Source organism: Martes martes (assembly GCF_963455335.1).
Source record: "Martes martes genome assembly, chromosome: 17".
In the NCBI taxonomy this organism is placed as follows: domain Eukaryota; kingdom Metazoa; phylum Chordata; class Mammalia; order Carnivora; family Mustelidae; genus Martes; species Martes martes.
This window is the reverse complement of record NC_137905.1, coordinates 49,769,205-49,781,878: the sequence shown is the minus strand read 5'-3', so window position 1 is coordinate 49,781,878 and position 12,674 is coordinate 49,769,205. Positions and strand designations below refer to the sequence as shown.

The 12,674-nt window shown below is 55.2% G+C and overlaps 1 protein-coding gene across 1 annotated transcript; it reads left to right on the top strand.

The window, feature by feature from the left end:
- Positions 1–381: 381 nt before the first annotated feature.
- Positions 382–12,413, top strand: SLC1A5 (solute carrier family 1 member 5). The gene is made up of 8 exons (XM_080829061.1): positions 382–1,534; positions 4,237–4,279; positions 4,703–4,750; positions 5,629–5,795; positions 7,464–7,697; positions 8,652–8,846; positions 8,982–9,116; positions 10,658–12,413. The coding sequence occupies exons 1-8, from the start codon at positions 966–968 to the stop codon at positions 10,890–10,892; spliced, it is 1,626 nt and encodes a 541-aa protein (XP_080685187.1). The 5' UTR covers positions 382–965; the 3' UTR covers positions 10,893–12,413.
- Positions 12,414–12,674: the final 261 nt, after the last annotated feature.

Below are 12,674 nucleotides of genomic sequence, written 5' to 3'. Positions count from 1 at the left end.
AGGCTAGAGGCGTTGCAGGCTGGGTTTTGAACCACCTGCGGCTCACTTGCACTTTCTAGAGACCCTCAGTCCCGAGAACCGTTGCAGGTTAACGGCCCCCACCCATGTCCGGATTCCTTTGGCGGGAAAAAAGTTTCCCCTCAACGCCCCGCCCCCGGCCGGGCCCCGCCCCCGTCCCCTCCGGCGACCCCGCCCCTGGGTATATCAGACTCAGTAAGTCCGCCTTCTATGGGTGACTTGGCCAGACTCTGGCCTCAGCCCCACCTCTCGCCCACAGGAGGGCTCCGAACGCGACTCAGCCAATCGGCGCCCGCATTTCGCTCCCCGCCTTCTCAAGCCTCGCCCCTGCCCTTAATCCTGGAAGCTTCCGCCGGTGGGCTCAGAGCCACGCGGCGCGCCCGCGAGTTTCCATCGGGTCCCGTCGCCGTTACCTCCCAGGGACCCGGACCGCCGCCTTCCGCACCCAGGAGCCTGGATCTTCTCTCCCGGACTCAAAAACCTGGCTCCGCTCTTCCCGGAGCTCTGTCTCCCGCCCCCGAGATTCAGCTCCCCAGCCTCCGTTTCCAGGACCCCGGCACCCCGGATCCCTGCCTCCCGGATCTGCGCTACCAGAACCTGGCCTCTTGGGGACCTCTGCCGCTTGGACGTCTTCAGCCTTCCAGAGCCAAGAACCCCGGGTCCCAGCCTGATAAACCCCTGTATTCCCATCCCTAGGGCCGAAGGAGCCCAGCGCTCCCAGATTTCGGGCTCCAGACACAATCTGGGAGATCAGAAGAGCCTCAGCGCCCAGCTTGGGGATCTCGGATACTCCAGGAACCAAAGCGCTGTGAATTCCCAACTCCGGGGAACCTTCCAAAGTTCCAGCCTCCAGGCTGTGTTATAAAACTTCTCGGTTCTAAGGAACGTCCGCGTCTCAGGAAGGAGTCCCAAGCTTCCAGGCGCTAAGGAACTCCGGGGCGCTCATCATGGTGGCCGATCCGCCTCGGGGAGACGCCAAGGGGTTCGCGGCGGCTGAGCCCACCGCGAACGGTGCCCCGACGTTGGTCCCCATAGAGGACCCGGGCGCGACAGGAGGCGGATGCTGCCGTTCCCGGGACCGGGTGCGCCGCTGCCTTCGCGCCAACCTGCTGGTGCTGCTGACCGTCGTGGCCGTGGTGGCTGGCGTGGCGCTGGGTCTGGGGGTTTCGGGGGCCGGCGGCGCTCAAGCTCTGGGCCCCGAGCGCCTGGCGGCCTTCGCCTTCCCGGGCGAGCTGCTGCTGCGCCTGCTGAAGATGATCATCCTGCCGTTGGTGGTGTGTAGCCTGATCGGCGGCGCCGCCAGCCTGGACTCGAGCGCGCTCGGCCGCCTGGGCGCCTGGGCGCTGCTCTTTTTCCTGGTCACCACGCTGCTGGCGTCCGCGCTCGGCGTGGGCTTGGCGCTGGCCCTGCGGCCGGGCGCCGCCTTCGCCGCCATCAACGCCTCGGTCGGGACCGAGGGCGCTGTAGAAGAGGCCCCCAGCAAGGAAGTCCTCGATTCGTTCCTGGATCTCGTGAGGTCAGACCCCGCCCGCGCGGTGGAGTCGGGGTTGGGCGGGAGGGGGAGGAAGGGGTTGCCCCGGCTATGTGGGGAGGGAACGCATGTTAGGGATGGCCGGAGTGGCCACGTGAACCGGAGAGGGCATCCCGGGGGGCCTGGAGGAAGACAGGACCGGATGGTGAGGGGTGGTGATGGTGGGTGGCCTTTGGAGGGTCAGGGTACAGCGGGAGAGGACAGACCCCTGGGGAAGGAGGCGCCTGATGTGGGCGCCTGGAGACATAAGCGGGGACCCTACAAGAAGGTTGATAGGCAAGGACGTCTTAGAGAGGGAAAAACGAGTAATGCTTGGGGACTGTGTGGGGAGGGAGGGGACATAAGAGGGTCTGGCGGGGGGGGGGGACTTGGAAGGGGATTTGGGGCTGCTAAGGGCCTCAGGATGGGGCTTCTGGATCAGGATTTGAGTCCAGAGTCAGCGGGCTTGTAACCTCTGGGAAAGGAGTCCGTGGGAGACCCTGAAGAGATGTGAATGACCTCCAGCCCCAGGGCTCCCCACACTACGTGTCACCCGGACATAACCAGGCTCTTTTCTCAGCCTCCCTTCCCCGCCCAGTTCAACTGGGCCCTGGCAGCTTCTCTTTCATATGTTCCTGTTAAACCCTGCCACCTCCGAGGACTTTCCATGCCATTTCCTCCTGTCTGGGGAGCCTGTCTGGGCTTTCTCTCCACCTGCCCCGCCCGCAAACCTCCACGGGGTTGCTCAGAAAGGGGCCAGTTAGAAAGCCAGCCGACCCTTTGCCTTCTGATCTCTGCTCAGCACCCAAGAATGGCTCTCCCCATTTTGAGGAGGGCAGACCCCTGGGTTGCCTTTGGGACCTGCTGATTCAGGGTCTCCAGGATGGTTGGGGGACTTCCTGGAAGTGACAGGAGGAAATGATGAGTCACGGAACTGGGTTCTCCCAGCTGCTTGGGAGATCCCTGTCGGCTGGGGTGAGAGATGTGGGGGCAGGCTTGGTGTCTAGAAGTTGTAGTGGGCGGGTGCCTCCTGGCTGGGGGAGATTAGCAGGGTCCTGACCCAGCCCTGCCTGGCCTGGGTGGGTACAGGCCTTCTGGCCAATGGGCAAGCCCACTTGGAGGCTGTTGATGTGTCCACGCTGCTGCCCCTGTGTGTCAAAATAGAAGGAACTGGCAGTCGGCCAACTCTGGAGACTTTGCTAGAACATCTCAGAGCCACACGACTTTATAGCCAATTGGCACACAGCTGGACACAGGCGCTCGGCCACAGCTGCGGCCTCTCACGCTGACACATGGCCTTATACCAGTTGTCACATGTGTCCTCATGCACACAGAGGAACTAGCCTCCCTTGACACAGCCGCTCAGGGATGCCACTGACCCCTCCAATACATTGAGCGTTGCCCAGACATCCGTGCTCAAGAGCCCGTATGCACTAACACCGTCCCACAGATCTGAGCAATAACCTGCACCCCCGACCCGATCCCAACACTTGAGAAACATCATTGGTGAGGGAGGACCCCAGAAGGGGGGGGCGTGGCTAGAACTACGCAGCCGGCTGCCTGGGTTCAAATCCCAGCTTGGCTACTTCCTTGCCAAGGCAGGTTCCTTTCCCTTTCTGTGCCTTGGTTCCCTCTTCTATAAAATGGGGGTCAGAAGGCTGTCGTGAGGATCCAGTGAGTGGATTTAGGGGCGCCTGGGCGGCTCAGTCGGTGAAGTGTCTGACTCTTGATCTCAGCTCAGGTGTTCATCCCAGGGTCGTGAGTTCAAGCCCCGAGTTGGGCTCCATGGTGGGTGGGGAGCCTACTTATTTATTTTTTTAAAAAGATTTTAATTATTTATTTATTTGAGAGGGAGACAGAGTGAGAGAGAGAGAGCACACAAGTGGGGTGAGGGGCAGAGGGAGAAGCAGACTCCCTGCTGAGCAGGGAGCCCCATGCGGGACTCCATCCTGGAACTTCAGGATCATGACCATTCCAGGATCATGACCTGAGCCGAGCTGAAGGCAGATGTACTTAACCGACTGAGCCACCCAGGTGGCTCGCGGAGAGCCTACTTTAAAAAATAAAATAAATGAGTGAGTGGATTTATGTCAAGCACTGCGGGGACTACTGTAGACACATTTGCTGGAATGTTTGTCCCACTCTGAGACACAAGAGGCCGTTGTCTCACTCCCTGACACGCTCGCTAAACGCACGCTGCTGCCCAGACATTCACGACACACACAGCCATCCCTTGTCACTCTCTCTCATTAACCTCCTTCCCACACGCCCAGATCTTCCCCATACCCTGTAACCCACTCAGCCCGGGCACCAAGGCCTGAGCCTTGAGGGAGGAAGTGGCTGATGCAAGACGCCCTGGGTATTAAGTTTGTTGCTTGGGGTGGAGCTGAGGCCCAGGGTGACCCTGCCCCAGCCTGCTCTGTGAAGCCAGCGTTCCTCATCTCCAGTCCACAATCCCTCGGGGCTGGTCGAGGCTAGCCGGCCAGCCTTCGGGGGCCCTCGGAGGCCAGCTCAGACTTCCCACCCCCTGGACAAGTGTGACCACACCCGGCCTGAGGCATGGGTGGGGACCACAGCTGGGTGCCCACGGGGCCTCCAAGGTTCTTTGCATCCCAAGAGGCCAAGGCAGGCGCCGTCCCCCCCCCCCCCCCGCCAAGTTCCTCCTGGGGTATTTAATAACCTACCGCCCTCTGTGTCTATTTCTGCAGAAATATCTTCCCCTCCAACCTGGTGTCCGCAGCCTTCCGCTCAGTGAGTCCTTGGGGCTATGTCCTGAGGGGTGGGGGGCAGGCGGGGAGGGACACAGCCAGCTGTAGCCCCTGGGTGCCTGCTTTTGGGTGGTTTCTGGAAAAGCACGTGCACTCACGAATTGTTGAATGCCCTTGGAGAGTTTGTGGGTGGCCTGTGAATGTGAAACCCATCCATGCCCCTCATCGAAGAAGGAGAATATGGGTTCTGAGCCCCTTCGGGGTTCGAATTCTAGGTGTGTGACCCTGGGCAAGTGCCTTTTCCTCTCCTTGCGTCGGTTTCCACCTCTGGAAAATGGGCATATGGTAGGAAAATGCCACCTCGGTGGGGTTGCGTTGACGGGGTGCTTGGAGCATTCTTAGTGCCAGGACGGGGTGGGGTGGCCTCCTTGGCATTGATACTGACCTTGCCCACCCCTACCTGCAGTACAGTACCTCCTATGACACACGATGGATCAACGGGACCAAGGTGAAGGTGAGAGAAGGGGACCCATCCCTCCGCCCATTGGTGGGGTTTTTCTCTTTTGTTGCAACCCAGCCTTTGTTTGCCCACCATTGGCGTCTTCTGACATTTGGTGGTATTTGCTTTATACTCTGCCGCCGCTGCCCAATTTCTATTTATTCTGGTCTCTCCATTTTTGCTCCCTTCTTCTCCCTCCCTGGTGCAGGCTTCTTTTCTGCCCCAACCCACCCTGGCCCCCTCTCTGGTCTGCCCCCCGGTTCCCCCCTCCCCCTCCCCTCAGCCTGGCACAAAGGAGTTTTTCCCCAAAGCACAAACCTGACCTGTCTCCCTCCTACCCAGAGCCCCTTTCTGCTCCCTAGTGCCCTCAGAAGAAAGCCCAGGCTCCACGCCACAGTCCATGAGACCCTGCGAGCTCAGGCTTCTGCCCAGCTACCCACCCAGCCTCATGTTTTCACTCTGGCCGGTCTATTCCAACCCCAGTGGCTTTCCTTCTGTTCTTTGAATGCCCATGGGGCTCTCATTTCCAGACTATTGCACATCGTTTCCCTTCTCCAGAATCTTCTACCACCTCTCTTTACCTGGTTAATCCTCCTGTTCTCCAGATCTCAGCCCCTTCCTCCACGAAGCCCTCCCTGATTCCCCTGCCATGCCACCTACCAAGCCAGCATCCCCGCTCAGTTCCGACACTCCCCTGGGTTTCCCCTCTTCCAGTCACTCTGGGTGGTCCCCGGTGACCTGTGAGGTCTCCTGGACCTGGACTGTGAGCCTTGGGAGGAAGGGACAAATGAGCTCCAAGAGCTGTTTCGTCCACGTTGGGTCCCAGCAGGGCCGTTAGTGACTGTGCAAGTTAACTGAGCATCCTCCTGTCCTAATCTGTTCCTTACCCCAAGGTGCCCGTTGGTACCGAGGTGGAGAGTATGAACATCCTGGGCCTGGTGGTCTTTGCCATTGTCTTTGGTGTGGCCCTGCGGAAGCTGGGACCCGAGGGGGAGCTCCTCATCCGCTTCTTCAACTCCTTTAATGACGCCACCATGGTGCTGGTCTCCTGGATCATGTGGTAGGTGGTGGCAGGGGGGCGGGGGACGTGGGGCCGGGCAGCCTTCCCATCTCTCTGCTCCATGGAGCCAGATGGCCTGGATTCACACCCAGTGTTGCCCATCCCCTGGCTGTGACTTTGGGCGAGTGACCTACCCTGTCTGTGCCTCGGTGTCTTCATTCTAAGATGAGGACAGTCCTGTATTCCCTGGGAGCTGAGACTGACGCCAGCCGGGCTGTGGCCACAGCTTAGTGAATGGATCTCCTCTGTAGAGATTTGAACGGGATCCAATGTCCACGTTACCATGAAGAGGGAATGAGTTAATAGGAGGTCTAGGTGGAGGTCTAGGTCAAGCACTTATGAAATGTTTTAAATGCCCAGTACCTCCTGAGCTACTCTTGGCTATGATCATTATCATTATGACTTCCCACCTGTGCGCCCTATCACAAGTGACTTAACGCATTCTGCCTCAGTTTCCCCATCTGGAAAATGGGACTGACAGTATCAGACACAAATGAGTGTAAACTTCTTGGGACAAAGCCTGACCTATAGCATGGCCACAATAAAGAGTATCAGCTAATATTTATCAAGCATGTCCTTGTTTAACTTCTGGGCACCTCCCACTGGCCGGAGCTTGGGCATTTGGCCAAGCCTGGCTGCGCCAGATTTGGACTTAACCCGTGGCCCCACTGGGCAATGGGGCCTTTCTTCTGTTAACCAAAGAGGGGAAAGGCTTTGGGCAACAACTAGCCACAAGGATCAAACTGGGAAGGCAGTCTTGGGGGAGGCCTCCTGGCTGGGAGGCACGAGCACCTCTGGGACCGTCACTCTAGGAGAGGGTGATAATAGCTCCAGCAGAAGTTTATAGATCACTTACTGTATGCAAAGAGCTTTTAAGGTACTTCCCGTGGCACCCCATTTCCCCCAACATACCTATGAGGCCAGTAGCCTTAATGTACCTGTTTTACAAACCTATTAGATTCTTTTTTTAAGATTTTATTTATTTGACAGAGAGAGACAGCCAGAGAGGGAACACAAGCAGAGGGAGTGGGAGAGGGAGAAGCTCACTTCCCACTGAGCAGGGAGCCTGACTCGGAGCTCGATCCCAGGACCCCAGGATCATGACCTGAGCCAAAGGCAGATGCTTAACCAACTGAGCCGCCTGGGTGCCCCTGCCAACCTGTTAGATTTTAATTCAACTGTGGCCACGGAGGACTAAAATAGGAGCTTGTGCGGCGTTGTGGTAAAGATTCCATCGTGTTCCAGGGCTTAACCCAAGATAAATGCTTCTCGTCTGGGTGTTGTTACTAAGACACGAGCTACAGACTTTTTAATTTTCATGATGCAGTGAGAGATTGTATCGGTTTAAATCACCGTAAGTACTGTAACCTACAAACGCAGAACATGTAAATGACTCACTTGGGGAGCCACGGGTTAAGTCCGAATCTGGTTAGTGATTCAACTCCAAGTGGCTTTAGAAACCCCCAGGCTTCTTTATCTCCCTGCCGTCCTATCTGCAAGGGGAAAGAGCTTGGAGGATGGCAGGCAAGGTGCCCAAACTTCGGCACACGCTGCTCTAGGTGTTTCCTGCCCACAAGGGAGGCTGTGGTCAGGCTGTGTACTGAGCCCAAAGCCTGGTGCTTCGTCGACATACGGTCAGAGGCCGCAATCTATCTCCTGGGCACTTAGGTATGCCCCTGTGGGCATCTTGTTCCTGGTGGCTGGCAAGATCGTGGAGATGGAGGACGTGGGGATGCTGTTCGCCAGTCTCGGCAAATACATCCTGTGCTGTCTGCTGGGCCACGCCATCCACGGGCTCCTGGTGTTGCCCCTCATCTACTTCTTCTTCACCCGCAAAAACCCCTACCGCTTCCTGTGGGGCATCGTGACGGCGCTGGCCACTGCCTTCGGGACCTCTTCTAGGTATGGCCTTGGGGGAGACTTATGCAGGATTTCTTTTTTTTTTTTTTTTTTAAGATTTTATTTATTTATTTGACAGAGAGATATCACAAGTAGGCAGAGAGGCAGGCAGAGAGAGAGGGGGAAGTAGGCTCCCCACTGAGCAGAGAGCCCTCTGCAGGGCTCGATCCCAGGACCCTGGGATCATGACTGGAGCCGAAGGCAGAGGCCTTAACCCACTGAGCCACCCAGGCGCCCCTCATGCAGGATTCCTAAGCTTAAGAGGCCTGCAGTAGGCATCAGCTATCTGGAGACCTTTGAAATTTTATATTTGGGGACACTGGATCTGGGTGTAGGGGACATACTTCGTGAGTTTCTCATAAGGTTCTGGAATACCCCCCCCCTTCCCTGTTAGAAAACCCCTGTCTTGGAGATTTCTTCTTTATTCCTTCCTGAGAACCACTCTTCCTCAACAAGACCTGGCCCTGGGGGGCGATGGTCTAGCGCTCCACCCTGGATCTAATCCCTTAGGAGCCCTTTCCACTCCCTTCTGGGTATTTTGTCCACCTGTGCCCTCAGAACCCAGCCTTCCCCCCAGCAGCGTTCCTGACAGAATAGCAATTCTTAGACAGGATCTATTATTGGTGGAGCAGGGAGGGAGTGGGGGTCAGTGAGCTCCGAGGCATTACAGACTTTAGGTTTGAATTTTTGTGTGTATTTTGCAGGATAGCAGTCTGTACTCTCCCAGGGGTCCAGGACTCCTGTGCTTTGGAATCCTGGCATTCTGCAGGATCCCAGGCTCCTCTGGCTCTGGAAGAGTAGAGCATGGAGGGCTGGCCAGGACAGGGTGGGTGGAGGGGAAGGGGGTCTAGGCTGGTGGGTGGAGCCTGCAGTGCGCGGATTGGCCCGTGGGGCGGTAGACTGGGCGGGGCTTCGGTAGGGGGCGGGGCACGCGCTGACCGCAGCGCCTCCCCTCAGCTCCGCCACGCTGCCGCTGATGATGAAGTGCGTGGAGGAGAGGAACGGCGTCGCCAAGCACATCAGTCGCTTCATCCTCCCCATCGGTGCCACGGTCAACATGGATGGTGCAGCGCTCTTCCAGTGTGTGGCCGCGGTGTTCATTGCACAGCTGAACCAGCGATCCCTGGACTTTGTGAAGATCATCACCATCCTGTGAGTGTGGGGTGGCTGCGGCTGGGACCCCCCGGCGCATCTGACCCTTCCCCCGAGAACCGACACGGGCTGGAGGGAACCAGCTCCTCGGGCTTCCCGAGGCCCCTGTCCCTGACCTCCGCTCTCTTCCCCCAGAGTCACCGCCACGGCGTCCAGCGTGGGTGCTGCTGGCATTCCCGCGGGGGGTGTCCTCACTCTGGCCATCATCCTGGAGGCGGTCAACCTGCCGGTCCAGGACATCTCCTTGATCCTGGCTGTGGACTGGCTAGTGTAAGTGTGGGTTTGGGACTTCAGGTTACCTAAAATGTCATATATCTGTAAGAATGGAATTTCATTCAGCAGTAAAACTGAATGAAGCATCCACACATTTGTGCATGCTAGCACGTGGGACCCTTGAAAATCTCACGCTAAGTGAAAGAAGGCAGAACACAAAGGACCACATAGTGTGTGATTTTTTTTTAAAAAGATTTTAAAGATTTTATTTCTTTCAGATTTTTATTTTTAAAGATTTTATTAATTTTTAAAGATTTTATTTATTTATTTGTCAGAGAGGGAGAGAGAGCATGCAAGAGCACTGGCAGGCAGAGGCAGAGAGAGAAGCAGGCTCCCCGCTGAGCAGGGAGCCCGATGTGGGACTCGGTTCCAGGACCCCGGGATCATGACCTGAGCAGAAGGCAGCGGCTTAACCAACAGAGCCACCCAGGCATCTGTGATTCCATTTCAATGCAATGGCCAGAATAAGCATTTCTATAGACCATAGATTAGCAGTTGGGGGGGGGGGTTGGGGGATAAGTGCTTGGTGGGTGTGGGGGTGTCCTTTTAGAGCAATGAAAATGTCCTGGAATTAAATAGCAGCGATGGTCGTACAATATACTGAATATACTGAAAACCACTGGGTTGTGTACTTTTTTTTTTAAGAGAGAGAGGGAGCATGTGCATGGGTGAGGGAGGGGGCAAAGGGGAGGGGCAGAGGGAGAGAGTGAATCCTAAGTAGGCTCCATGCCAGGTGTGGAGCCTGATGCAGGGCTCGATCTCATAACCCTAAGATCATGACCCGAGCGGAAATCAGGAGTCAGACTCTCGACCAACTGAACCATCCAGGTTCCCCTGAATTGTATACTTTTGAAGGGTGAGTTTGGGGACGCCTGGGTGGCTCAGTCAGTTAAGTGCCTGCCTTCAGCTCCGGTCATGATCTTGGGGTCCTGGGATTAAGTCCCGTGTCGGACTCCCTGCTTGGCGGGAGGTCTGATTCTCCCTCTCCCTCTCCCCTTCCCCCACCGCTGCTTCTCTCTCTCTCAAATTATTTTTTTAAAAAAGGGTGAGTTTTATGGTATATGAATTATAATCTTCTAAAAATTTTTCTAAAATTTTCTAAAATTTTGTAAAATGGGATGTACACACACACACACAAAGTATAAAGAGGAAGTGAAAAGAGATCTCTAAGATTTTAAGTAGAAAGGCCTCCGTGAGAAAGTAGTCTCTCCGGGGAAAAAGGAAATGGGTCTTCTGAGGCCCCAAGAGAAGGAAGGGGTGACTTTTTGAAGTTCCGGGAGGAGCAAATCATGTGATTTTTTTTGGGAAGAAGAATCATCTGGGCTCCTGGGAGGATGAAGGAGGAGATCTTTGGGGTTCTAGGACGAAGGGATAATTTGGGTCCTGAGAAGAGGGAGGGATGACCTGGGTCTAGGAGGAGAGCAGGGTTCCTCGAAGGAGGGCGCCATGGGGACTCCAGGCTTTGGGGGGACAAGCAGGATGGTTGGGCCCTACCCTCAGCCCTCCCGCTCACTTCCCTGTCACTCCTGCCCCTTCAGAGACCGGTCCTGTACCGTACTCAACGTGGAAGGCGATGCCTTTGGGGCGGGACTCCTCCAAAATTACTTGGATCGCTCGGAGTTACGGAGCTCGGTGCCAGAGCTGATCCAAGTGAAGAGCGAGATGCCCCTGTCTCCGCTGCCCGCCCCCACCGAGGAGGGGGACCCTCTCCTCAAACGCCGCTTGGGACCTGCTGGGGACGCGGCCCCCTGCGAGAAAGAATCAGTTATGTAAACCCCATAGGGGCGTTCCCTGCCCTGATGGGCGCCGCTCTGGACATTGGGATTATGAACTGGGGCTTTGGAGGCTCTGTCTGCACACTCGGGGATCCGGGGGCCCCACGTGCTTCCCCCGTCCCCCGACCCTGCATCAGATCTGGGAGGCCTCAGTGCTGAGGTATATGTGTATGTGTGTGTGTTTCTTTCCAAAACTTCTCCAGTCCTCGATTCGTGTTCCCACCTGCGGCTGGGAAACAAGATGGAGAAATAGTGTAAATGTCTTCTTCCGGGCTCCCCATCTCCAGGCACCGGTTGTCATGTGGACTTCTGCCCTCTTCGAGGGGATGAATGTTCAGTGGGTTGCTGGCTATTTTGGTAGGTGTGTGTGTGTGTGTTTTGTGACTCTACGGTACATCCCACCCTGTCCCCAGGCCCTCTATTCCCTCCACAGTAACAGAAACACTCCATGGGACCCCGCCGGGGAGGGGAGACCAAGGACAATGACTGATGTCACTCCAAAGGGCCTTTTTGAGCAATAAAGTTGTCAAGCATTTCTCATCGGATGTTTGTTATCAAGTCAATATATGTGCATTCACCAACAGCTCAGGAGTTCCACTTAAACCAAAGAGAAAAAAAACTGTCCCCTCAAAGTCCAGGACACAAATGTCTTCAGCCGCTCTCCCTGTAACTGCCAAAATTTGGAAATGTACCAGTTGATAGATCAGTACAATCGTTCTGTGATGGACAGCCGCTCTTGGATGCATTCCACGGATAACATTTGGAGTGAAAGGAGCTGGAAACCGTTCACGCAACCTGGTTCCATTTCTGTGAGGGTCTGGAACAGGCTAAACTGGTCTAGAGTGAGAGAAATCCAAACAGTGATGACCTATGAGGGTGACTTCGTGACTGGGAAGGGACCCAGGGAAACTTCACGATCCGGTAAACGTCCCATATCTCGAGTCAGGCTTTGCTCACGCAGACCTATACATTGGAACAATTCCCCTGTGCACTTAAGATGTGTGCATTTTAGCCTGCGTAGATCATCTTCCAGCTGAGAAACTTTGGGCGACTCCTGGGAAGAAATTGATGTTCCAGTGTAACCAACATAGGAATGCGGGTCTTCCTTGATACTTGAACTCTCACTATCCAAACAGTGCCAGTAGGGACATATCCCCTCCCTTCTTTTAAACCCCGAATTTGCCGTTTGAATAAAATTGCCGCCATGCAACTCTTTTTAAGTCCTATTTGAGTCCAGGATGTGGTTGGTACCATTGGAACCTCACAGGCTCCAGCGATCCTTGTACCTCTAACCCGCCTCGTACCTTGCTGAGACATGTTACACGTTACTGATCATTATCTTCCCCTTCCCAGGGCTCTACTAGGCTCCTGCCCAGGTGCCTGGAGGCACCACCAATCTGAGTCCAATTACAGATGGTATCTTGAGTATCTTTAGCATTTTTTGGTGGTTGTTTATTTAGTTACATCTCATGATCATTGCAGGGTGAAAGAAAAATATAATTCATATTTGATTTGGTGCAAAATCGTTGTGCATTGCATACAAACATAACCACTAATGAGTTCATTAAGTGTTGAATAATGAAGTAATTGGCGTTTTCAATGCTTTCCATTATGCCAAAATCCTTGGGTGGTTATAAGAGTGTTTTAACAGTTTTAATGGTATTCGGGGAAATTGGTTGGGGTTGTTGGAAGGAGCTGGGAGTGCATTATTGTCCCCACTTAAAATAGTTGTTTATCTTCAAATTTTCACTTTAATGCTTTTGGGGGAACGGATCAGATT

Excerpts from the sequence above, each read along its gene's own strand:
- SLC1A5 (XM_080829061.1), top strand. The coding sequence starts at position 966 with ATGGTGGCCGATCCGCCTCGGGGAGACGCCAAGGGGTTCGCGGCGGCT. Across the intron at positions 4,280-4,702 it reads TGTCCGCAGCCTTCCGCTCA|TACAGTACCTCCTATGACAC; the intron begins GTGAGTCCTTGG and ends CCCTACCTGCAG. Across the intron at positions 8,847-8,981 it reads GTGAAGATCATCACCATCCT|AGTCACCGCCACGGCGTCCA; the intron begins GTGAGTGTGGGG and ends CTCTTCCCCCAG.